Below are 27,271 nucleotides of genomic sequence, written 5' to 3'. Positions count from 1 at the left end.
TGGTATTGGAAATAACATACAAATCGTATACTGTTACTCAAGGCCTTCATAAACGCAACCAAATGATTGTTTTTGCTGTAGCATATTTGAAATATATTAATTACACTGTTTATAATGTTGCAGACAGAATGAATGGTCATTAGTTTGACACCCAGCGGTTGTAGGGTCAAGTGCTTTAAAAAATATATTGTAAGTGTGTGAATTTGACTTGCAAATGTCTATATGAACCCTGTATAGGCTACTTTCTCAGCCCTCAAATGAAAGACAAAATCACCTGCTGTTGAAATGATGAATGCATTATTGGCTTTCCTGTCAGATCTTGACCCATGTCAGTATTTTTTCTGTCATTTGTGACAGTAGCTTTCTGTTGGCACTGGCCCGGTGTGCCACTGGCAAATTACCCGAATGTCAATCCCTGCTGTGTGTGGTGCGTGTAGGGCCTATATGTGACCCGATTCAGGAAACTAGGCATATGTTGCAAGTCTCGTCTTCCATGCAGAGCCGTTTGAATGTAAAACATATATTTTTTTAAAATTAAAATGTAATTTTTCGCCAGAAATTCTTCTGGAACATGAGGAGTTCGGATTGGTCTGCCGTAGATGGCTTCTGTCTATTTGAGCTCGTCAGTCTGTGTCGGTAATCCTGTCGAACGCGGCTTTAAATTTTTTTATTGTGTAGTGGAGCTGCATAAGTGTTCCTTTCCACTTTCTGGAGAATCAAGTTTTGAAATCGGGGGAATTAGAGTATGATGGCAAAAGAAATGGAGAAAACACCTGTCGCCGGGTTACATATTCAAACTAAGGGCGACCGTAACATGGCATCCATGATAGGGAGACGCGTCCATCATGCATGATTAAGATAGTCTAGTCTAATTTTGACAAAGTGGTTTCATAAAGTGTACTGTTAGCTAGCTAGCTGATAGCTGTTATTATTTGTTTCCCAGAGCCGTTTGCTGTTCTAGTTAGAGCCTAATGTTAGCTTGCTAACATTGAACATGGTTGGTTAGCTCCCAGCACTGTGGCAAAATTATATTCGCAATGTCAATAAGCAAACAACAAACAACCAAAACAGCGATAGCCACTATAATGTCAAATCAGATTTTTTTGTCATGAGTAGAGTACCATTCGATTGATTTTTGTGGATCAATGACCATGGTGTGTTGACATGAACCTGTTGACGTTAGCTAGCTAGGTATGTATGGAATGCAGGCACATCAGGTTCTGTATGGAATGCAGGCACATTATGGGACACAGGCCAGGTCATTATCAATTATATTTGTATTTATTTTTTAAATGGTGTGACCAAATCAAATGCTGTGGGAAAAGTTAGTGTAGAACCCCTGATTTGCCCTGCTGTGTTAATGGTAAGAAGGAAAAGGAAATTAGTGGCATCATCGCTGTCTGTTACTGTAAAAGGAAGTGGTGTTAGTCCCATTTAAACTATTAGCCTACCTCCTGCCCTGTCAAATTCCAAAGGGTATCCTCTAGGCTATATGTGCAATTTATGCTCACAGTTTTTCATATTACTCAATCCCATTCATCTCTCTCTACCCCACATCCCTCTCTGTCTCTGTGTGTCAGGTGTGAAGCTGAGGAAAACCATGGAGCAGTCTGACCCAGCCTCTGCCTCAGACCTGGCCCAGGAATCAGAGGTCAACTCCCTGCCAAAGGGGTCATCAGTGGTCAACACGAGCAACAGGAGTGACACAACGATGGAGGAAAATGAGGTCTGTGCAGAAAGGGGGAATGACATCCAACAGGAGAGTCTGGAGGGAGATGGAATACAACACGAGAAGAAGAAAAAGTGCCAGCAAGAGGGTGGAGAGGAGTCTGTCAATGTGGACATTAGCTGTGATATTGGGACAGCATCAATCGAAGACGCAAGAACTCTTGTAGATGAGAACACTGAACGTCCACTCTCGGTCTTGGATGAGGTAATGGAAAGCACCAACTCTGTTTTAGAGGTGACGATAGAAAGCTTGTCGTCGCTTCTGGACAAGGCAGTGGAATCTCCACCCGCTATTCAAGTTGGAGTGGGTGACTGCTCAACCTCTATTCCGAACAGATACGCAGAATCTCAACCAGCTGGTGTCGATGGCCCCTTCAAATGCTCCGTGGAACCCTCCCCCACAAAGGAAAACGTCACCAATAGCCCAGCCACACCCTCCACACCCAGCTCTGCCTTTGCGGACCCTGGAATTTCCAGTCCACGAACGATGGCCCCCACGAACACCAACTCTTTGCCCAGCCCCTACGACACGGACTGCAGCCGTAAGCTCATGACTCAGATCCAGCGGTCGGTCTCCCAGGAGTCCCTATTGGATGAGCTGGAGCAGGAGCTGTTCTCCTGCCAGCTGCCTGAGAGAGGGGGAGGGGGGCGCAAGGGTGGACCCCATGTAAATGGCATGCAGGCTGACCAGGACGGCTCCCCAATGGTTTTCGAGAAGTGCATCCAGTATAAGTATGTGCAGCAGGAAAAGGCTATTAAAAGGTAATCCATTCCATGGTGATGTGTAACAAAGTGTTGACGTTTGTTAGCAGTTGATGTTACTCTTCAATAACCCCAAAGCAAATCGGGGACGAAATTTGGTTTATTCAAAGGGGACAAATCATAAATGTTATGCTGAGAGGTAGATGTTCATTCTCCCCTGTCCTCAGTGATTCTCTCTACAGAACAAAGGGACAGGATGTAATTTTATAACTCAACCCTAGCCTGTGGTTGACCAATTAGAATTCCTTGCAATAAAATTTGGCCAATGGCCAGATAACAAGTATCTTGTTTCAGGCTCAATGCCTAGACAAATTCCTCCCATGTCTGTGACCCATATATAATGAATTCCCCTTTACAGAAAAAAACACTTTCCATTGATCGTTAATTCCCTCTTGACCTTTAGTACGCGTGGTGTATTTATCTTCAAAATATTCTTACAAGTTGTATGTCGCTATAATTTGGTATATTGTGTGCCAAGTAAACATTCACATGATACCATTGTAGGTCTACTGTATATCCCTGCCTTTTTTGTGGATAGATGACAAGCTGTAATATCCCAAACTTGTTCTGTAGAAAATGGCCTCTTGTCTATTTGAAAAGTTTTGCTATGCTTTTTAATAGAGATATTGTACTTTTGAAGGACAAAAACATACTTCATATACAATTTCCATCCCTGTTCATGCGTCTGTGTGGCTGTACCCTTACGCTTGGATTGTTGACCTTTATAGGCTACTGGATGAAAACAACAAGCATCAGGAGCTGGTCCTGGGTATCTGCTCAGAGAAGGACACCATGAGGGAAGAACTGAAGAGGAGGGTGGAGACTGAGAAAAAGCACATGGGCACCGTGAAGAAGGTAAGCACTCCAACTCCAGACTGGTGTCACGCCCATTAAGCTGCCTCATGGCTGGCTCGGACAAGGTTGGCTTACTTCTTACTCCAACGGTTTCCATTTAGACATCTTCTCACCTGAGTTTCCCTTTTGAATGATCTAATATCGGTAGTTTACGGAGATGCTTCAAATTCACTCATTTGTGAATGATACTGATGCCGCAATAATACTGTCCCCCCACAAATGCATCTCAACCTACAGTACTAATGAAAACCCAGGTTGAACCTTCAAAAGATCAAGCCATGGTGGCAAGAGAAAACTGACTGTTGAGAAATCTTACTCTTGAGGTGGAGCCCATCCTCTTTGTCTGGCTAGGGCTGTGTCGGTAATGCAAATAACTGCCGATCTGATGGTAATCGACTGTTGATAAACACTTTTAGCATCTCCGGGCATCCGTGCACATCCTAAAAGCCACTGATGCAGACCTTTTGGAACATCTACATTTTAAAATGTCTAATAAATCTATTTAATATAGCCTCCACCATCACAGTAAATCTATTTATTTTAGGCAGGTCTAAAGAAACATGATATGAGGGAAATGTAGCCTATTTCAGATGAACAGAATAGCATATTCTGAGTTGTCCTTATGTTTGGCCTTGATCTGGCAATGTGGCCTACACTTGTTCATTTAGCAGAAATATTTTTTTGAACATCTTGCCATAAATGTTCCAGTAGATTTAACTGTAACTCGGTCACTCAGGAACAATCACTGTTTTCTTGGTAAGCATCTCCAATGACAATTTGGCCTTTGGAAAAACTACGCAGTCCTTAATGATTACAAGCGTACCCATAACATGATCCACTATGCTTGTAAATATGGAGAGTGGTACTCTGTAATGTGTTGTAATGGATTTGCCCCAGACATAAGTTTATTTGATTTATTTATTTATTTTTACCTCTTTTTCTTCCCAATCTCGTGGTATCCAATTGTTTTAGTAGCTACTATCTTGTCTCATCGCTACAACTCCCGTACGGGCTCGGGAGAGACGAAGGTTGAAAGTCATACGTCTTCCGATACACAACCCATCCAAGCCTTCTTAACACAGCGCGCATCCAACCCGGAAGCCAGCCGCACCAATGTGTCGGAGGAAACACCGTGCACCTGGCATCTTTGGTTAGCGTGCATTGCACCCGGCCCGCCACAGGAGTGTGCGATGAGTCAAGGATATCCCTACCGGCCAAGCCCTCCCTAACCCGGACGACGCTGGGCCAATTGTGTGCGTCACCCCACGGACCTCCCGGTTGCGACAGAGCCTGGGCGCGAACCCAGAGTCTCTGGTGGCACAGCTTTAACCACTGCGCCACCCGGGAGGCCCTCAAACATACGTTTTTGTCCGGAATACAAAGTGTTAATTGCTTTGCCACATTTTTTGCAGTATTACTTTAGTGCCTTGTTACAAACCCGATGCATGTTTTGGAATATTTTTATTCTGCACAGGCTTCTTAATTTTCACTCTTTCACTCTCAATTAAGTTAGTATTGTGGAGTAACTACAATGTTGTTGATCCATCCTCAGTTTTCTCCTATCAAAGCCATTAAACTCTAACTTTTTTAAAGTCGCCGTTGGCCGCGGGGTGAATTCCCTGAGCGGTTTCCTTCCTCTCCTGCAACGCCTGTATCTTTGTAGTGCTTGGTTGTATTAATATACCATCCAAAGTGTAATTTATAACTTCACCATGCTCAAAGGGATATTCAATGTCTGCTTTTTTCTTCACCCATCTACTAATATGTGCCCTTCTTGGAGAGGCATTGGAAAACCTCCCTGGTCTTTGTGGTTGAATCTGTGTTAGAAATTCACTGCTCTACTGAGGGACCTTACAGACAAATGTATGTGTGGGGTACAGAGATGAGGTCATCACAGAGTGATTTCTGCTCCAGAATTTATTATTGCAAGCGTAAATAAGGAGATTGAATACTTATTGACTACAAATATTTCAGTTTTTAATTTTAAAATAATTTGTTTACATTTCGAAAAAATGTGATTACACTTTGACATTATGGGGTATTGTGTGTAGGCCAGTGACAAAAAAAAAGCTACATGTAATACATTTTTTCAGGCTATAATACAGAAAAATGTGGATACAGTGAAGGGTTTTGAATAGTTTCTGAAGCACTGTTATGTATGTTGGCATGCTTGTCAGTCAGGTAGGTTAAGCCAGGTCTGTCCCTGTCTAACCTGACGGACTTGTCCTCTACTCTTTGTTGCTCCTGGGTGATGTTTCTCCTAGATACAGCTCTAGGATCATATTTTCCTCCCCCTATCCTAACAACTAGGGGGGGAAAGGCACAAAGATAAGTGTCTAGGGGCAACTTCACCCTACAATGTCTTTTGTGTCTCTCCCAGTTGGAGGGCCGGGTGGAGGAGCTGCTGAGGGAGCTGAAGGAGTCCAGGGACAAACTGGTTTACCAGGATGGCGCCGCGAAGAACGCCCTGCAGCAGTTGCACAGAGAGACTGCCTACCGGCTGGAGCAGGTAAGCTCCCGGAGAAAGAGGATGTCAAGAAGACCCTTGCATAGCAGTGCACGACAGTCCGAGACAGGTAGAAAAAATTGTCGGACAAGCAGTATAATAGATTTAAATTAGCTCAATGTGTCTTCAGCATGCAGTGAGTTTCACACGGTCAACTCCCTATCTCTGCCATTCCATTACACCTATCACTATGAAAATATGTTTTAGGAAACCAGGCATATGTCGCGGGTCACTACTTCACATGTTCGTGAAGGCATTTCTGCCTCAAAAAACATTTTGATAACAATGTAAAGTCTACGTTCAAACGGCTCTCCTGTGAATTTTCATGTTCCTTTATAACAAACTTGTATGCCATCAGTAAACACAAAAATGGTTAAATGACGAGCCTAGTTGGTTTAGCCACAGAAAAAAAGGCAACTTCCCGCTAGCCATGATTGGCTCAGATAGTGAGTGGGCTGGTCATGCTGAGAGATGAGTTCGGATTGGTTTGCCATATAGCACACTTGTGTCTTTTGAGCTGGTCAGTATGTCTAGGTAATCCTGTCTAACACTTTTTTTTTTATATGTATCGTGTATTAAAACTCCACTTTCTGGAGGACTGAGTTTTGAAATCAGTGGAATTCGAGTATGATAGCTAATGAGATGGAGAAAACACCTGTCTCCGGATTACATCTTCAATCTAAGGGCAACCATGGCATCCAACAGGAGACACATCCAACCATGGATGATGTATAGGGGTAAGAAAGTCTAGCTAGCTACATTATCAGATATGACATGTTTCTAATTTTGACAGGAAGAGCCATTTGCTTGGCTAGCTGTAGCCTAATGTTAGCTAGCTAACATTGAACCTGGTTGGTTGGTTAGCTACCTAATTAATGTGGGGTAGTAATGTAGTGAGTTGTGATTATGGTTCATTGTTTACCTCGCTAGCTAGCTAACGTTGGCTGGCTGGCTCGCTAGCTAACGTTACGTGTATGACCTTATTCGTATCTCAGAGCTATTTGCTTAGTTAGCTATAGCCTAATGTTAGCTAGCTAACATTGCATCTGGTTGGTTAGCTACCTGCAGGGTAGTAACCTCATGAGTTGGGATTATGGTTCATTGTTTACCTAGATAGCTACATGTCTTTACAAAAGACTATGCAAGTAACCATTTTGAGTGCGTTCGTAAATTCAGTCTGGCCGACTGCTCCGATTTCAGAGCACTCTTGCCAGAGAGTGCAGATTAATTTACGAACATTCAACACACGTTGAATATGGCTGGTGTCAGTAAACGTTGGCAAAAAAGCGAATTAAAATGTTGCCAACAGTTACAGTCCAAAAAGCTCTGGATAACATGAAAACAGCCTAACCAGCTCTGCTTGGGTGAGTAAAATGGTCAGAGTGGGGTGTTCTCTCATTATTTGTCTGGAAGTAGCTAGCCAATGTTAGCCAGTTAGCTTTGGTTCTTGACTGTCGTTGTGAGGTCTGACCGTTCGGATCAACCCTACTCATCGACCTGAGCGTCCGGTGTGCGCTCTGAACGCGAAACGCTCTGAATTTACAAACGGACAATCTGACAGCACAGTTGCACCAACCCCCTGGATAACATAACAGCCTTCTCTGCTAGGGTGAGTAATGTTCAGTGAGCTGTTCGCAAGTTAGGTTGGGTGCTTGACTCCTCCTAGTACATTCGGATCAACCCTAAAAGATATGGGTGGGACTAAAACTAAAGAGGGTGTGAACGATGCTGAATTGGTGTAGACAAAGAAGGGGTCTCCAATTGTAGTGCCAAAACATTAAAATGCCATTTTCTCAAAAGTGAGTTTACAAGTTTATCAATTTTCAAAGCAAATTACTTTCCCATTGTTCAACTGTAGTTTATGATATACCATTTTGTATCTCTGAGTCTCTACTTTTATCCATTGTAAAAAAACACAATTAAAAATGTTGCTACATAAGACCGATTTGAGCCAGTCGGTCACATATGCCCAGTGCGTAGGCTTCAAGCACAGAGATCGGGAGATACGAAGATACGAATAGCTCGTATCTTGTACGCCGGGGACCCCTCGATGTCCAGAGGGGGCGGAGGAACCTCCGGAACCTCATCTTCCTGCATGGGACCAGCTACCACCGGCCTGAGAAGAGACACATGAAACGAGGGGTTAATGCGATAATACGAAGGAAGTAATAATCGATAACAAACCTTGTTTATTCTCCTCAGGACTTTAAATGGCCCTATACACTGCGGACCCAGCTTCCGGCAGGGCAAGCGGAGGGGCAGGTTTCGGGTCGAGAGCCAGACCCTGTCCCCAGGTGCAAACACGGGGGGCCTCACTGCGGTGACGGTCAGCGCTCTTCTTCTGCCTTATACTCGCTTTGCGTAATGACTCTTGAACCGCCCTCCAGGTCTCCTTAGAGCGCTGTACCCACTCCTCCACTGCAGGCGCCTCAGTCTGGCTCTGATGCCACGGTGCCAGGACTGGCTGGTACCCCAACACGCACTCAAATGGTGACATGTTGGTAGAGGAGTGGCTTAGTGAGTTCTGGGCTATTTCTGCCCAGGGAATATATCTCGCCCACTCCCCTGGCCGGTCCTGGCAATACGACCGCAGAAACCTACCCACCTCCTGGTTAACTCTCTCCACCTGCCCATTACTCTCCGGGTGATACCCTGAGGTCAGGCTGACCGAGACCCCCAGACGTTCCATAAATGCCCTCTATATATATATATATATATATATATATAAAACAACTTTGGGCTAGCCATTGTAAGTTCAGAGTCACTCGCCCCAGAGTCACTCGCTCCAGTGTGTGCTGGAGGCTCGGGAGAGAGGGGTGAGTGTGGTGGGGGTAGCTGTACCAGACGGGGAGACAGGCCAGGGTAGATGGTGAACAGATCACCAGGTGGAATCCAAGCAACAGTGCAGCAGGCAACGGGAGTAGGTGTTGTGGTGGTTATTTTTTGTATTATCAAATGAGGAGAGACAAACTTATCACACAAGTCAATTATACTAAATCTGTATTCACTTATTAATAAGGGAGCAGGTCAATACAACACACGCATACAAAGTGAAGCGATTGAGTGCTTTGCAATAACGATGGCTGGTCGATGACTCACCCATAGGTGATTCGTTGAAAGCCCCGACACAAAGAATACAACACCTTTTTATAGCGAAGACACACCCTCCTGAATGTTCTTAACAAACAACAGATGTATGGAATCGTCACAAGGTTAGGATTCGTATGAAAGATACTAATAATTCACAGCAGACAGTATTTGCAGTGAATACTGTTCTTATTGTGTAAAAACCAGGGTCTGGTCCCCAAAACAAGGTTCCTCATAATTATCCATACCTGAGCCATCTATCCCTTGTACCTTCCAGTCAAACCGGCGCAATCTCTCTCACATGATTGGAATGTGGCCTAATGCATCGTACATCTACTTGTCAGTATTAAGTCTCAGAGGCCCTCTCTCAGTTCACACAGACACACACTTTTAAGAACCCTATTCAGTTGCATAAAACAATCAGTTGATGCTATAACAGCATTATTTATAACAATCTTGTAATTTCACTCTCACATTCCCCCATTTTGCAAAATCTTTCAATTTAAAAGGAAATTACAAGGTTTAGAGACATTACTATTTGTAGAAAATGCATACATTAATATAAAACAAGAAGCATAAAAGCAATATTTAATTTCATGGGTTCCTGCATGTGACCGGCTGCTATAGCACGGGCTAAGCCTCCTTCCAAGAATCTTGGCACTGTCTCCAATTTAAAGCATTCTACTAATTTATCTGGAGAGGTCATGCTACACAGTCATATGCACTAACCTATGAAGAAAACTAAAGATGCATACAGTTTATATGATTCAAGGCTATATATTCATAGTGAAAAGCACATATTAAAAGCATAATGCAGTGCATGCAACAATGGAGTTTAAGAAAATAAGCTTTAGTTATCTAGCACACTCCAATGGACCAGCCTGGTGGAAAAAAATCCCAGAAACTAAAATGAGCATATCTTGTTGGACAAATCCAGGTTGTAACTCCTGGTTTAAGTAAAATATGTTTTGTTGGTGCCTAATGAAAATGACCCAGGACAAGCATCACGATTCCACTATTTATAAGGCAACTCCTAGAGAGCAAATAGATTAGGATCAGAGGTCACCCTCTCCATTCACCAATCAAGCTATAATACGTGAATTACTTCTCTCATATAGTTATTAACATACTAAACTCAAATTTTAAACTCCATTTTCTAAACTCCGTTTAAAAAAAAACTTCCATTTTCCAAATCATAATCAAAACATAATTAAAAATTTAGTGACATTCTCCAGTGATTCACATTGGTCATATCACTCATTGTGAAAATCACATTTAACCCACCCCCCCGTCAGGCACTGATTCTTCTGGCGTCTTCTTCATTATCTTCTTCAGATAGCTTTACAGTTCAAAGTGGATGGCCCATGATAATGTCCCAATTTCAATATCCCTTCTGGGCCGCCACCACCTCTACCACCAATTATGTCTTGTCCATTCCCCAACCAATATACCAGCAACATGAGCGTAGTTTTGGAACGGATTTCTCTCAATGCTCACTCCACGTGGACTCCTGTCACACTCCTGAGATAAAAAGCATGAGAGAAAAAACAGTTGACAGTCTCGATTGGAGGCTGTACACTGGTTGTTGGCTCAGACTCAGGTCTCTCGGTAGAAGTGGTGCGGACAGGGCCTTATTGAACGCCTTTGTCACTCTTCTTCAGCCGGTTAGAGGGGGTTTTGAGGTTCACACCGTTCCCGGCCAAATTATCCCTGCTATACATCAAGACACCATCTGACGTCACCTTTCATGATAACCTCGAGAGAGGACAGATCAGAACAACAGTTTAGTTCAGTTAATTTCTGATTCTGGAAATCCAGACAAACATTGACTATATGACAAATTATTACTTTTACCAATTATTCCTACTACAAATCTCTAAACATATGTGAAAGAGAATAACAACACATTCTATTGGAACAGTTTTTTTCCAAGTTGGCTTATACTCCCCTCATCGCAGAGCCACAGGATCAGACCTCTAACCCACCAGGAGAAATCCCAACATTCCAGCAGACTCAAATCTGGGAGATTTGTATCAAAACAGAACAGAACAAGCAACACAACAATATACTCCTTCAAATATCACTCAATACACTCTTACATATCACTTGAGGTGTGTAAACTTCAATCCAAACCCCCAGAGGACTGTTAATTCCTTGTGTCATGTGTAAAAAAACAAACACACAATGGTTAAAAATAAAACAAAACAATTTCAAATAACAAAATCGAATTAGGATCACTACCCATAACTCCATAAAGATTTTTTTATACCCATATGGACATAGTAAAATTGACTTAAGACAGCCTACTCTTAATCAAAGGCAACGCCCTCTTCTTCTTCCCGATGGTCCGAATTACAAATATGGCTATGAACTATAAACTTCATAATTATCAGTATTACAAATTACCTTAAATTCATCATCCAAATGGCTGTCCATTGAAGGCGATTAAACCACACTGGAAAGTCAGGACAGAGGTTATACAAACCCTTCAAAGAAGTGTTTCTCACTGTATTAGACTAATTCATGAAAAACAGTCAAACATTTCATATCCCAGTTGACATTAATTTTCCAGTACATTTCTTATCAAAATAATTGTTTAATTAAAACTCAGAAAATAAGGACTTCAGAAAATTGTGTGTGTGCCCCTTTAAGATTCCTCGGCACTAACCCATATTCATAACTAGTAAGGTGTGTGTGTGTGTGTGTGTGTGTGTGTTGTAAACCATATGGCAAAAACAAACAGTTCGGATACCTTTATACTAACAACACTGCAGAATTTCACTCATTGCTCTCCCAAGACCATAGCCTCAGGAAACATTTCATAGAGAGACAAAATATATCATAAGGTTTTAACTACAAACAAAACCTAATTTTTTTATGCACTGTACTCCCCCAAATCATTAATAGTTTGTTTTAATATATCCCAATGTTTATGTGCACTTAATTTAGCATGCCCTACCCTTAGACACGGCAACATATATCTTGCCAACAAGTATTCACTACCATATCATATTAAATGACTGGTCTCTCTCTTACATAACCATGTACAATTATCCTGGTATAATTACTAGGAAAGGAAAGGGGGACACCTAGGCAGTTGTACAACTGAAATGTATCTTTGAATTTAACCCAGGCCCTCTGAATCGGAGAGGGGGGGGGGGGCTGGGGTACAGTGGGTTTACTTCCTTGCTCAGGGGCAGAACGACAGATTTTTGCCTTGTTAGCTCAGGGATTTGATCCAGCAACCTTTCAGTTACTGGCCCAACACTCTAACCAATCACTAGGCTACCTGCTGCCCCCAATGTCCAATGACATACAGTGGGGCAAAATAGTATTTAGTCAGCCACCAGTTATGCAAGTTCTCCCACTTAAAAAGATGAGAGAGGCCTGTAGAGAGGGAGAGAGGCCTGTTTCCATCATAGGTACACTACAACTATGACAGACAAAATGAGAGAGAAAAATTCCAGAAAATCACATTGTAGGATTTTTAATGAATTTATTTGCAAATTATGGTGGAAAATAAGTATTTGGTCAATAACAAAAGTTTATCTCAATACTTTGTTATATACCCTTTGTTGGCAATGGCAGAGGTCAAATGTTTTCTGTAAGTCTTCACAAGGTTTTCACACACTGTTGCTGGTATTTTGGCCCATTCCTCCATGCAGATCTCCTCTACAGCAGTGGAGTTTTGGGGCTGTTGCTGGGCAACATGGACTTTCAACTCTCTCCAAAGATTTTCTATGGGGTTGAGATCTGGAGACTGGCCAGGCCACTCCATGACCTTGAAATGCTTCTTACGAAGCCACTCCTTTGTTGCCCAGGCGGTGGGTTTGGGATCATTGTCATGCTGAAAGACCCAGCCACGTTTCATCTTCAATGCCCTTGCTGATGGAAGGAGGTTTTCACTCAAAATCTCACGATACATGGCCCCATTCATTCTTTCCTTTACACGGATCAGTCATCCTGGTTCCCTTTGCAGAAAAACAGCCCCAAAGCATGATGTTCCCACCCCCATGCTTCACAGTAGGTATGGTGTTCTTTGGATGCAACTCAGCATTCTTTGTCCTCCAAACACGACAAGTTGAGTTTTTACCAAAAAGTTCAATTTTGGTTTCATCTGACCATATGACATTTTCCCAATCTTCTTCTGGATCATCCAAATGCTCTCTAGCAAACTTCAGACGGGCCTGGACATGTACTGGCTTAAGCAGGGGGACACGTCTGGCACTGCAGGATTTGAGTCCCTGGCGGCGTAGTGTGTTACTGATGGTAGGCTTTGTTACTTTGGTCCCAGCTCTCTGCAGGTCATTCACTAGGTCCCCCCGTGTGGTTCTGGGATTTTTGCTTGTGATCATTTTGACCCCACGGGGTGAGATCTTGCGTGGAGCCCCAGATCGAGGGAGATTATCAGTGATCTTGTTTGTCTTCCATTTCCTAATAATTGCTCCCACAGTTGATTTCTTCAAACCAAGCTGCTTACCTATTGCAGATTAGGTCTTCCCAGCCTGGTGCAGGTCAAAAATGTTGTTTCTGGCGTCCTTTGACATCTCTTTGGTCTTGGCCATAGTGGAGTTTGAAGTGTGACTGAGGTTGTGGACAGGTGTCTTTTATACTGATAACAAGTTCAAACAGGTGCCATTAATACAGGTAACGAGTGGAGGACAGAGGAATCCTCTTAAAGAAGTTTACAGGTCTGTGAGAGCCAGAAATCTTGCTTGTTTGTAGGTGACCAAATACTTATTTTCCACCATAATTTGCAAATAAATTCATTAAACATCCTATTTTTTTTCTTCTCATTTTGTCTGTCACAGTTGAAGTGTACCTATGATGAAAAATCATATTTTTAAGTGGGAGAATTTACACAATTGGTGGATGACTAAATACTTTTTTTGCCCCACTGTATGTAATAGCTGTTTTGCCTTAGATTGTTCCTGTTACCTCCCCTAAATGTATTACTTTTTTCTGTGAAATGTAGTCCATTTCTTAGCATAAGGAATCTGTGATATTTGATCCCAGGCATCTATTAAAAAGTATCCCGCTGCAATCCCGTTAATGGGATGATATGACAACAGCCAGTGAAAGTGCAGGGCACCAAATTCAAAACAACAGAAATCTCAAAATTAAAATTCCTCACACATACATGTATCTTATACCGTTTTAAAGGTAGTCTTGTTGTTAATCCCACCACAGTGTCCGATTTCAAATATGCTTTCCAGCGAAAGCACCACAAACGATTGTTAGGTGACCACCAAACCACAATAAAAACAGCCATTTTCCCAGCGAAAGAGAGGAGTCACAAAAAGCACAAATAGAGATAAAATTAATCACTAACCTTTGATCTTCATCAGATGACACACATAGGACTTCATGTTACACAATACATGATTTTTACGTATTTTTACTTAAAAAAATCTCAGTATACATTGGCGCATTACATTCACTTGTTCCAAAAACATTGTGATTTTGCATAGCCACATTGATTCAACAGAAATACTCATCATAAATGGAGATGATAATACAAGTTATACACATGGAATTATAGATATACCTGTCCTTTATGTAACCGCTGTGTCAGATTTCAAAAAAACTTTACGGACAAAGCAAACCATGCAATAATCTGAGACGGTTCTCAGAATAATAGTCAAATTAGCCGCCATGTTGTAGTCAACATAAACCATAAATGACATGCTAAATATTCCCTTACCTTTGATCTTCATCAGAATGCACTCCCATGAATCCCAGGTCCACAATAAATGCTTGATTTGTTCGAAAATGTCTGTTATTTTTGTCCAATTAGCTACTTTTGTTAGCGTGTTTGGAAAACATATCCAAACGCTGGTGCTGGTCGACCATTTTTTCGGACAAAATCTTAAAAAAGTTATATTACAGGTCGAAGAAACATTTCAAACTAAGTACAGAATCAATCATTAGGATGTTTTTATCATACATTTTCAACAAAGTTCCAACTGGAGAATTCCTTTGTGTCTTGAGGAGGAACGGAACGCAAGTGGATATCATGTGGAATGCGCTTGACCAGGAAATGGCTGACTGCCAGACACATGGCTCATTCTGCTCTTATTCAGTCCCACAACACAGTAGAAGCCTCATTCAAATTTCTATAGACAGTTGACAACTAATCTTCATTCATATCGCAATGGGATTTCAATAGGGAATTGTTTGAAAATATACCAAACTCAGATTTAGATTAGTTGAATTGGAAACCTTCTTTGATAGTTTCTGATTAATGTTCCTGGGTTTTATAGTTTAGGTAACACTAGTAAATTTAATCAGGAAGTTAATATATTCTAAAATTATAATCAGTTTCCGTTACGTGGAACAGTGTCCAGTCATTAAAGTGACTTAGTTTTGACTATTACGCTGATGAGACAGCATCAACTTTTGAAGGTTCTAGACTTGTTCAACAGGTTTATATTATTACTAAATTAATGCAACAGGTTGCAATGATTAGATTACCGGAAAGGGGTTATGGGTTTGTTTATTTTATGTGTTGATTCCACTTAAGGGAACACTGTACAGTTGTGGCCAAAAGTTGCGCTGCTTCAGTGTCTTTAGATATTTTTGTCAGATGTTACCATGGAATAATGAAGTATAATTACAAGCATTTCATAAGTGTCAAAGGCTTTTATTGACAATTACATGAAGTTGTGAGTGAGCACACTCCCTTGGTTAAGAAGCAACCCCACACATGAATGGTCTTACAGCCTGCTCGAGGTCAACCGCAGCAAATATATTTTACAACCTCAAGGCTCAATCATTAAACCTTGTATTGAAACAATCAGTTTACTAAAATATTGCATCATTGGAGTGCTATCCAAAAAGAAAACACTAACATATTACCATTTACATACAGTCAACACTCATTAAGTTTACATCAATCCTCCGTATCAATGTCTTTGCCACTGTCACCCATCGTATGGTTTAGAAAACAAAGGAAACGATTCATGATTATTCTCTCCTTACTAGGGTGGCTGGGTAGCCTAGTGGTTAGAGCGTTGGACTAGTAACCGGAAGGTTGCGAGTTCAAACCCCCGAGCTGACAAGGTACAAATCTGTCGTTCTGCCCCTGAACAGGCAGTTAACCCACTGTTCCTAGGCCGTCATTGAAAATAAGAATTTGTTCTTAACTGACTTGCCTGGTTAAATAAAGGTAAAATAAAAAAATAAAAAACTAGAAGGCAATGTTTTCATTGTAACAACATTGTAACAATATTACTCAATATTACTCTATATTTTTAAGACCAACCTCTGCTTCACGTCTATAATTTTAAGATTAACATGTAATGCGCCAAATGTATAAAATACATCAACCCATTCTTAAGGAAAGGCACATTTCGGTGGGTACAATACTACAGCCTCTTACTGCCCACAACTTTGATTATGAGATTTAAGTCAATACCATAGATTCAATCCTATTGAATTTACAAAATTAATCCCGCAAATAACCCAATTACAATGGTTTGTAGTCTTAACATCTGGCACATAATAATGACACAATTCCCTGAAAATAGCCTTAGTGTTTCTCTACAGAGATTTTCACATGCGCAATAGGGGATTTATTCACAATCATAGCAGTCAAACATCCATCGACGTAAAATCAGATCTTGCTCCTTGTAATAAAAGCGGATTATCATTTCTCATGCAACATATTCAAATTATTTTACTACATTAGCTCCGTAATGATAATTAGTTTTATGGAAACCCTAGGCTTTGTACGACGTTATAAGTTACGTCAAGTTTCCATATGAATTCTCTCTAACTGTATGAAAAAAGGTTTATTCGATAGATATAGCAGATCTTCTCATACTTCTTTATGTTGGATGTTAAATGTAGTACCCTGGTGGAGAAAATCCCAAACAATAAGTGTTTTATAGTTACATCGTTAGGGTAAGTTAACCAAAATTGGACACACTCCAATCAGTTTCTGAGACAATTGCCCAGACTTTGTAGACAGTTTAATAATGTTTGAACCTCATCTTTATCAAATGATCCATAAAAGGGACCTACTCTTTCCCCCACCCCGACGTATGTCTACGTCTTGGTGCGCAAGTTAGTATATGAATATTAGTCCAATTATTATTTTAGCAAATCTCTAGTAATCAATTACGCACACATACAATTAATCAATTTCATATATTCACAGAATCCATATAGAACGTTTAGAAATTAGGTACTCACAGCAAACCTTCTCCCGGCGGAAAAAACGGAAGTTACCTGGACACTGCCCTGCCCGGTCATGGGATCCTAGATGGTTCTCTAGCCTCCCAGAAACTGTAGAATTGCTGCTACTATCTAAAATAACATCCCTCTCTCAATACCACCCCGAGATATTCTGTGATGGACAGAACCCCAAGATAACGTTATATCAAAACCTATTATCCAAATTTCAATCATCTTATTATGCAAATGTCTATATCCTATTATCAGAATTTAAGATGAACTCTTATTTCTACCCTCACACACTCTTGTATCACATTCGCAGAAAACACAAACAAAAGACCTCGCCCCTGCAGACCGCAGCAATCCCCACTGTGATAAAATCAGTGTCAGGACGGCTTTAACATGGTGTCCACACCGCGAGCGCTTCCAAAAAAATCCAAGTTCATCTAACTCCAAATCTCTCTTTTTTTACCCCCCCCTTTTCTCCCCAATTTTTGTGGTATCCAATTGGTAGTAGTTACGGTCTTATCTCATCGGTGCAACTTCCGTACGGACTCGGGAGAGGCAAAGGTCGAGAGTCATGCGTCCTCCGAAACACAACCCAACCAAGCCGCACTACTTCTTGATACAATGCACATCCAACCCAGAAGCCAGCCGCACCAATGTGTCGGAGGAAAAACCGTACACCTAGCGATCTGGTCAGCATGCACTGCGGCTAAACCCTCCCTAACCCAGACGGCACTGGGCCAATTGTGCGGAGCGGAGTAGCCGAGTAGGTCGAGAGCAGTTCCTTGGTGTCCAAATCACTAAAGACTTAAAATGGTCCTAACACACTCACACAGTTGTGAAGGAGTGACCGTGCCTCTTCCCCCTCAGGAGTTTAACATGGGCCCTCAATTAGTATTTGGTAGCCTTACCTTTAAATTGTTTAATTTGGGTCGAATGTTTCGGGTAGCCTTCCACAAGTTTTCCACAATAAATTGGGTGAATTTTGGCCCATTCTTCCTGACAGAGCTGGTGTAACTGAGTCAGATTTGTATGCCTCCTTGCTCGCACACGCCTTTTGAGTTCTGCCCACAAATCTTCTATAGGATTGAGGTCAGGGCTTTGTGATGGCCACTCCAATACCTTGAATTTGTTGTCCTTAAGCCATTTTGCCACAACTTTGGAAGTATGCTTGGGGTTATTGTCCATTTGGAAGACCCATTTGCGACCAAGCTTTAACTTCTGGATGTCTTGATATGTTGCTTCAATATATCCACATGATTTTCATCCCTCATGACGCCATCTATTTTGTGAAGTGCACCAGTCCCTCCTGCAGCAAAGCACCCCCACAACATGATGCTGCCACCCCGTGGTTCATTGTTGGGATGATGTTCTTTGGCTTGCAAGTCCCCCCCCCTTTTCTTCCAAACATAACGATGGTCATTTTGGCCAAACAGTTCTATTTTTGTTTCATCAGACCAGAGGACATTTCTCCAAAAAGTATGATCTTTGTCACCATGTGCAGTTGCAAACCGTAGTCTGGCTTTTGTGTAGAGGTTTTAGAGCAGTGGCTTCTTCCTTGCTGAGCGGCCTTTCCGGTCATGTCGATATAGGACTCGTTTTACTGTGGATTTAGATACTTTTGTACCTGTTTCCTCCAGCATCTTCACAAGGTCCTTTGCTGCTGTTCTGGAATTGATTCGCACTTTTCGCACCAAAGTACGTTTAACTCTAAGAGACAAAACACATCTCCTTCCTGAGTAGTATGACAGCTGCGTGGTCCCATGGTGTTTATACTTACGTACTATTGTTTTGTACAGATGAACGTGGTACCTTCAGGCGTTTGGAAATTGCTCCCAAGAATGAACCAAACTTGTGGAGGTCTACAATTTTTTTTCTGAGGTCTTGACTGATTTCTTTTGATTTTCCCAAGAGAGAGGCACTGAGTTTGAAGGTATGCCTTGAAATACATCCACAGGTACACCTCCAATTGACTCAAATGATGTCAATTAGCCTATCAGAAGCTTCTAAAGCCATGACATAATTTTGTGGAATTTTCCAAGCTGTTTAAAGTCATAGTCAACTTAGTGTATGTAAACTTTTGACCCACTGGAATTGTGATACAGTGAATTAATCTGTCTGAAAACAATTGCCAAACTATAGTTTGAACAAGTTAACAAATGTGTGGAGTGGTTGAAAAACTAGGTTAAATGACTCCAACTCCAACTACAACTATACTTCCGTCACTCCATTATCCCTGCACATTGTAAATATGGTATTGGAACTGACCCTGTATATAGTAGGCTTACTTACTTACTTACCTATTGTGTTCTTCAATCTTTCTTATTTGTTCACGTGTTTTTTGTCTTGTAGTACATTGTTATTGATTATTGCGTTGTTGGGTTTTGCGTTTTCAGGAAAGGCGTTTCACTGTACTTGTGCATGTGCCATTAAAACTTAACTTGTATGTATCATGTATCCAAATAAATGTCACTAGAAAACAGCTTAAACGGAAGTGCAGGTCCTTTGCTCTTATTCTATTTGCAGAGTTTGACGTGACTGTGTTAGCTGTAGTTGGCTTGCTAGCAAGCAAGAGATAAGAACGTTGCCAGTCTGCATAACAATCGAACAAATCAATGTCCGCTTCTCTAGCAACATTTCAAATCGAATGAACGACCATTCCGCTTCTCGAACAACCTAACCAATATAATTAACGACCAGGTTTAGTGAAAGGATGAAATAGTAGGACTTATTAAAATATTCATGACAACATTCAATTTCTTTTGTTGAATGTGTGATTTAGTATTGTTTTCTTTGGCAACCTTGGTATAAGCGGGATAAACGCCTCCTCTGTACATTCTCTGGAACTAAGGAACTCCACGGAGGGACTCCGCTGTGCGTCGTCCTTACCACATCGTCCATTATTTCCAGATCATGTACACAACGTTTATCCCTTACCTATTACGTTATCCGGCAAGGTATTACATGAACAGGTTTTATTACATAAAAAATGTGAAAGGTACGCTATTACTTTTTATTATTACAATAACCAGTGTTATTACATGAACTGTTACAGAGCGGTATGTTGAGACAGGCATGAATATACAAGGAAGTCAAGAGGTTATCCTACGTTGTTGTCTGATTTTCTGTATGGTAATAATGATGATGATGATGATGATGATGAATTTTATTTTGTAAAGTGGTTTCTTGCATAAAGCATCAACATGTTCATTCACCTTTCTAGCCCATGTTGTCACAGAAAATGTTTGTGTGATTTGAGCTTTCGGACAAGTAAGAATTAGAAGGTTAATGTCAAGCCCTGCATTGAAAACACAGTCCCTCCCAATTTAGAGTAGCTGAACTGGCTAATTTCGTTCCACATGAAACCAATCACAAAGGGGAATTTTGACCACACCTCTGATTTGAACAGACTGCATACATATTTGCCTATGGTAGAAAAGGTCAAAATGTGAATATTGGACCTGAATGAGCCCTCAAATGTATCTTTTGAAGTCAATTATCTAAATAAGTGTAAATACAGATGTCATCTTCGCATGTTTTAGTTCACCACTTATTTCCACATCATCTGAGGTGTATGTGTTTTGCCCACCATCGGATGAGACTAAGAATATTCTTGAATGCAGGGTGGGTGTCATGTTTGGCTGATAAATGTACTAAAATGTGAAAATATTAGAAATGTCAACTTTAAAATGGTACCACAAGATGGTTGCAGGTCCAACCCATTAAAAACTGTTGACTTGAATGGGAATACACATTGTTTTAAATTATTTTGTCAACTTTGTCAACTTTAGTCAACTTAATTGAAATCATAGAAACTCAGATAATACAATAGGTATTCCCATTCAAGTTGATATTCGACCGTGTGTGGACAATTCAATTAAAATGTCAGTTGTGTTTCAGCTAGTTTACGGTGGTCTGAAGGGATTTTTCTATGTTTGAAATGACACACAGGGCGGCAGGTAGCCTTGTGGTTAGAGCATTGGACTGGTAACCGAAAGGTTGCAAGATCGAATCCCCGAGCTGACAAGGTAAAAATCTGTTGTTCTGCCCCTGAACAAGGCAGTTAACCCACTGTTCCTAGGCAGTCATTGAAACTAAGAATTTGTTCTTCACTGATTTGCCTAGTTAAATGAAGGTTAAATAAAAAACTCACCATGTATTAAAGCGTATGTTGGGTCTCAACCGATGGTGAGCACAACACAAACACCTCAGATTATTTAAAATAGGGTCCAAGCTACAACATTTGTAAGGATTTTGTTTTGTGTGGAGTTTTTTTTTTTTACATAGTTGACGTTAGTTAACAACATTTAAAAAAAAAAAATTATACATTATTTGACAACCCTCTTTGTAAAGCCTTCAACTGATATAATTCGCAGCGGTTTTACCTTTTTCAGTGATGAAGTTACATGGTAGTGTGTGGTATGCAAAATGGGTGAACTTTGAGAACCTCTATCGCATGAATGTTTTTGCATTCAGGTCCAAAAGGTATCTTCCTGACCACTTCTACAAACGTGTATGGAAATGTTTTCTTCAAAACACATGGGTGCAGTGAAAAAGGCGATTCCATTCCTATATAGTGGGTTCCAGAATTATTGGATCCCTTGATATAGATGAGCAACAAATACTCTATAAAATAAATAATACTTTTCTGAGCTATATTGTATGCAAAAAAAATGTAATTTTATACTAAGACAATTGCTCAGAGAAAGTAATACATTTTCAAATAATACATTTTTCTTCTCGAAAAGCTAGGGGTCAAAATTATTGGAACCCCTCTTCAATACTCCAGAACCCTCCGCCTGTGAGGATAATGACACTGAGCCTTTTACTAAAATGTTTTATGAGATTGGAGAACACATTTGGAGGGATCTTGGACCTTTCCTCGATACAGAATATTTTCAGATCCTTGAAGTCCATCTACGTTTATGGAGTGCCCTCTTCTATTCAAACCACAGGTTTTCAATGGGGTTCAACTGGAGACTGAGGAGGCCATTGAACATTTTTTTTGTTGTTTCAATTAACAATTTCTTAGTGCAGTTTTATGTGTGCTTTTGGTTATTGACATGCTAGAAGATCCACTTGCAGCCAAGTTTTTCAGCTAAAATGACCTGTGACGGTCTGGTAGCTCTGGAAGGATAACACATTCCATTTCCCTGTTCGCTGAACAATATAAGATTGTTTTGGGGAAGTTTATTAGCTTTTTCACGCCATCTAAATATTACTCCATATCTCAAGATGACGCCTACATTCTACCCTCACTAAATCTCTAAAAGTCTCAAACAATTTCTGCCATACAGACATGAACACTACTGCAATATACCACCTCTCTCTCGGTCTGTCTCTCTCTATCTATTTCTATTTCTCTTTCACTCTTTCTCACCTTCCCTCGCACATAATCCCCTGTGTTTGTGTTGACGGAGATATCAATTGAGGATGAGCATGGTAACGTTTTGCCAATATTGTCTGTCAGATCGAGGGGAAAGCGTTCTCTTGAGAAATGAACACACCTGTGTGAGAACACCCAACTGTCCTTGGGCCAGCTGGCATTTTTTACCCTGACCAATAACTGAGGATTTTCCTAAATGGCAGATTACAAGTTGACCTATCAATGCACTGCCCTACCATTTGTATGGCTCTAGTTTAGATCTCACACATACTCATTGTGGATTTTTGTATTGAAACCTCAACCAAACTGCCACGTTCAATTGCAGCACTATCCACTTACAACATGCAATCAGGGAGACCGTCACTACACCCCCAGATATAATACAAGAGTTTTAATTAAGCATGAATGAGTGTGCACTTGAGCATGCATAATTTCTGTCTATTTTTCTGCATGTCTGTGTGTAAACTTGCATAAAGCATGCGCCTGTGTTTCTGTGTAGATCCGTGAATGTGTGTCTGCATGTTTGTCCACGTCTGTGTCTACCTGTCCACATAACTGCATACTAACCTGTGGTGGCTGGTGGCACTTTACATCAGAGGACAGGCTCATAGTAGGACTAATGCCTGGAAGATAATGGAACATGTGATTGATGCCATTCAATCGATTCCATTCCATCCACCATTACTATGAGCCGTCCTCCTCTCACCAGCCTATACTGATGATATAATCAATGTAATACATAATGATGCAATCAATGTAACAGCTACTAATTCATGTGTCCCTCCCAGGCTGGGAAGAAGTGTGAGGAGTCGCGTCAGGAGAAGGAGGCCATGGTGATGAAGTATGTTCGCGGGGAGAAGGAGGCTCTGGACCTGCGCAGGGACAAGGAGGGGCTGGAAAGGAGGCTGAGGGAGGCCACCAAGGAGGTGGACCGCCAGGCCCTCAGGGGAAACAGTTTGGCCCAGGAGAAAGGCCGGCTGCAGCAGCTCCACGACGCCAAGGTAACGCAGGGTTAATGTTTAAGCAACAAAGTTCCACATGTTCAGCTGCTAAGGTGGCGCTCGTGCAATATTAGATGGACTTTCTGACACCGCTGCTTTATTTGCACTGGAAAATCTATTTCGCCTTGAGTCTTTCATATTTATTGTAGGTAATTGGAAGGAGTCTGCTCGAAGGCTTTTGATGATGATGAACATGATAGTGGTGGAATGTTTTTCTTTGTACCTGCTGCTTTTTGCATTATTACAACTTGTGCTTTTTACTGAAACTTTACTGCTGACCATAACAGTGGACTAACGAACAAAATACTGAAATATGTTTTAATAAGTGATCCTTTAACATTAATTACAAATGAAATGGCATACCGTGCCTGTTACATCCTAATGGAATCCATCTCTTGTTGTCCTCAGGAGGGAGAGGTGAGCAGGCTGAATCGGGAGTTGGAGAACGTCAAGGAGGGGATCAACTCACACCTCATCAAGGTCAAATGGGCCCAGAACAAGCTGAGTAGTGAGACCGAGGCCCATAAGGTAAGACCAACTGCATTTTTTTTACACTGTTGAATAGTAAGGCGACGGCCACAAAGAATGAACATGGATGAAATCCTACATGCGTTCTTCAATTGTCTATTTTTGTCTGTCAAAAGTTCAACTCAAGTTTATTTTTGGACAACTAAAAAAGCAGACATCGTGTTTTTTGATAGACAATCATCTCCGTTGATGATCAACGGATGACTCCCATTGAAAAAACATTGGCTCAATCTGTGATTTTCAGACACAGAATCGCTGTGGTCAAAGCCTGAATATTAATCGCATCAGAACAAAAGTTAAAAGACAGAAAGAAACATGATGGAAGTGGCAGAAGTATAATAGTCTACACTATTATACGCCCAAATACAGTATGATTGTGTGTGACTTAGTTTATGATTTTCAAGGGCATTATGAATTTGCACTATTTGTATAATGGAGATTTAAAAACAAATTCAAGATTTTAATCAAATCAAATTGTTCTTGTCACATACATGTGTTTAGCAGTTGTTATTGCGGTTGTAGCGAAATGCTTGTGTTTCTAGCTCTAACAGTGGAGTAATATCTAATAGTAATACCAATCAATTTCACAACAATACACACATCTAAAGTAAAGGAATTGAAATGAAGAACATATAAATATTTGGGCGAGCAATGTCAGTGTCATAGACACAGTAGAATAGTATAGAATTGTGTGTGTGTAATGCAAAATATGTAAATGTGATTAAAGTGACTACTGTTCCATTATTAAAGTAGCCAGTGATTCCAGGTCTATGTATAGAGGGCAGCAGCCTCTAAGGTGCTAGTGATAGCTATTTAACAGTCTGATGGCCTTGAGATAGAAGCTGTTTTTCAGTCTCTCGGTCCCTGCTTTGATGCACCTGTACTGACCTCGCCTTCTGGATGGTAGCGGAGTGAACAGTCAGTGACTTGGGTGGTTGTTGTCCTTGGTGATCTTTTTGGCCTTCCTGTGACATCGGGTGCTGTAGGTGTCCTGGAGGGCAGATAGTTTGCCTCTGGTGATGCGTTGGGCAGACCTCACCACCCTCTGGAGTGCCCTGCGGTTGTGGGCGGTGCAGTTGCCGTACCAGACGGTGATACAGTCCGACAGGACTCTCTCAATTGTGCATCTGTAAAAGTTTGAATGTTTTAGGTGCCGAGCCAAATTTCTACAGCCTCCTGAGGTTGAAGAGGCACTTGTCCCTTCTTCGCCGCAGTTTGTCATTGACGTGTTCGCCGAAGAACTTGAAGCTTTCCACCTTCTCCACTGCGGTCCCATTGATGTGGGTAGGGGGGTGCCTGAAGTCCACGATCAGCTCCTTTGTTTTGTCGACATTGGGTGAGAGGTTATTTACCTGACACTATACTCCCAGGGCCCTCACCTCCTCCCTGTAGGCCGTCTCGTAATTGTTGGTAATCAGGCCTACTACTGTTGTCGTCTGGCAACTTGATGATTGAGTTGTAGGCGTGCATGGCCATGCAGTCATGAGTGAACAGGGAGTAAAGGAGGAGGCTGAGCATGCATCCTTGTGGGGCCCCAGGGTTCAGTATCAGCAATGTGGAGGTGTTTTTTTTCCTACCTTCACCACCTGGGTGTGGCCCGTCAGGAAGTTCAGGACCCAGTTGCACAGGGCAGGGTTCAGACCCAGGGCCTAATGATGCACTTGGAGGGTACTATGGTGTTGAATGCTGAGCTATTGTCCAGATGGGATAGGTCAGTGTGATGGCGATTGCATCGTCTGTGGATCTATTTGGGTGGTAAGCAAATTGAAGTGGGTCTAGGGTGTCAGGTAAAGTAGAGGTGATATGATCCTTGACTAGTCTCTCAATCTTAAAAAAAAAAATGTTTACCTTTGTTTATCCAGTTGAGATCAAGTTGTCATTTACAGCTGCGACCTGGCCAAGATAAAGCAATGCGACATAAACAACAACACAGAGTTACACATAAACAAACATACAGTCAATAACACAATAGAAACATCTATGTACTGTGTGTGCAAATGCAGAAGAGTAGGGAGGTAAAGGCAATAAATAGGCCATAGAGGTCTTTACGTGTTTTGGATACTTTTATTTTTCCACATTGTTGTACAGAGCTTCTACCATACTTATCATATCCACGTTCAAAATGTAAAAAGGCAATCGCATATCTGAGCTATCTTTTTGCAGGTGTATGGTAACAATGAGATACAGTGCATTCGGAAAGTATTCAGCCATGTTCTCTTTATCCACATTTTGTTACATTTTGCCGTAAATTTTTTTGTTGCCTTTAATGAAAACATCTTTCTGACAAAATTAGAAGTGTGTAATATCTGAAAATGTAGCTAGCTAGACTCTCTTACCTGTATAAATCAATGGACGTTTCTCCCTCACTGTCACGGATGTCATAGTTGCCCTTAGTTTGAAGATGTAATCCGGAGACAGGTGTTTTATACAACAGCCCATCTCCTTAGCTATCATACTCTAATTCCACTGATTTCTAAACTCTGTCCTCCGGAAAGTAGAGAGCAACAGTTATGCTGTTCTACTACGTGATATCTTTCAAAAAAGCTTGCGACATGGCAGACCAATCCGAACTCATCTCTCGGCATGTCCTTCCCACTCATTATCTCAGCCAATCATGACTTGCCGAAAGGTTGCTGGCTTTTCCCGTGGCTAAACCAACTAAAATGTACGTTGAAATGGCGCTGCTGTGAAGTTGTGACGCACGACATACGCCTAGTTTCCTGAAACAAGTCACAAATATCAATCAAGCCAATGACTATATAACATTTTGGCACTTCTGTCCACATCAAATTTTCAGCAAAACAAAAAGCCCAATCACACAATTGTCTGTCCTTCACATGCTCTGCCACAGGTGAAAGCCATCCCTTCACACTCATTAGTGGGACTAGGTCCCCATCTACTGGCCTTCATGAATATTGCACCCAAGGGAAAGCTCAAACTAATGACTGTTTATAGGCAGAGTTTCTTGTACATGATGAAGCAGTTGGTCACAGCAATGTCAATGAGATGGTAAAACAGGGTCCTGTGCCATCTCTTAGTCTTGTGGTGAGCAGAGTAGTACTGTAGTGTTCATCCACCTGGTGAGGAAGAGGTTGCCATCTCTGTCCACCTCAGTGGGGTTTGGTTGACTCGTCTGGCTCGTCTTATCATCTTGACTAAAAGAAAAATAGATTTAGGAGTTAGTTCAACATAAAAATTGCCACATTTCAAAAGCAGAAAATCCTTCATGACAAA

General features: G+C 41.3%; 1 protein-coding gene across 4 annotated transcripts in view; it reads left to right on the top strand.

Moving 5' to 3' along the window:
* ccdc186 (coiled-coil domain-containing protein 186) overlaps window positions 1–27,271 on the top strand; it is a 113,614-nt gene that overhangs the window by 10,158 nt on the left and 76,185 nt on the right. For all 4 annotated transcript variants that reach the window (XM_052478356.1, XM_035734828.2, XM_035734829.2 and 1 more), the window contains exons 2-6: window positions 1,581–2,490; window positions 3,219–3,345; window positions 5,726–5,854; window positions 23,297–23,509; window positions 23,918–24,037. In XM_052478356.1, coding sequence (XP_052334316.1) covers window positions 1,601–2,490; window positions 3,219–3,345; window positions 5,726–5,854; window positions 23,297–23,509; window positions 23,918–24,037 — 1,479 coding nt within the window. In that variant the 5' untranslated portion in view covers window positions 1,581–1,600. The remainder of the gene's footprint in view (window positions 1–1,580; window positions 2,491–3,218; window positions 3,346–5,725; window positions 5,855–23,296; window positions 23,510–23,917; window positions 24,038–27,271) is intronic.

This window comes from Oncorhynchus keta, chromosome 24, assembly GCF_023373465.1.
Source record: "Oncorhynchus keta strain PuntledgeMale-10-30-2019 chromosome 24, Oket_V2, whole genome shotgun sequence".
Taxonomy (NCBI): Eukaryota; Metazoa; Chordata; class Actinopteri; order Salmoniformes; family Salmonidae; genus Oncorhynchus; species Oncorhynchus keta.
The sequence above is the reverse complement of the archived record's forward strand: the minus strand, read 5'-3'. Positions and strand labels throughout refer to the sequence as shown.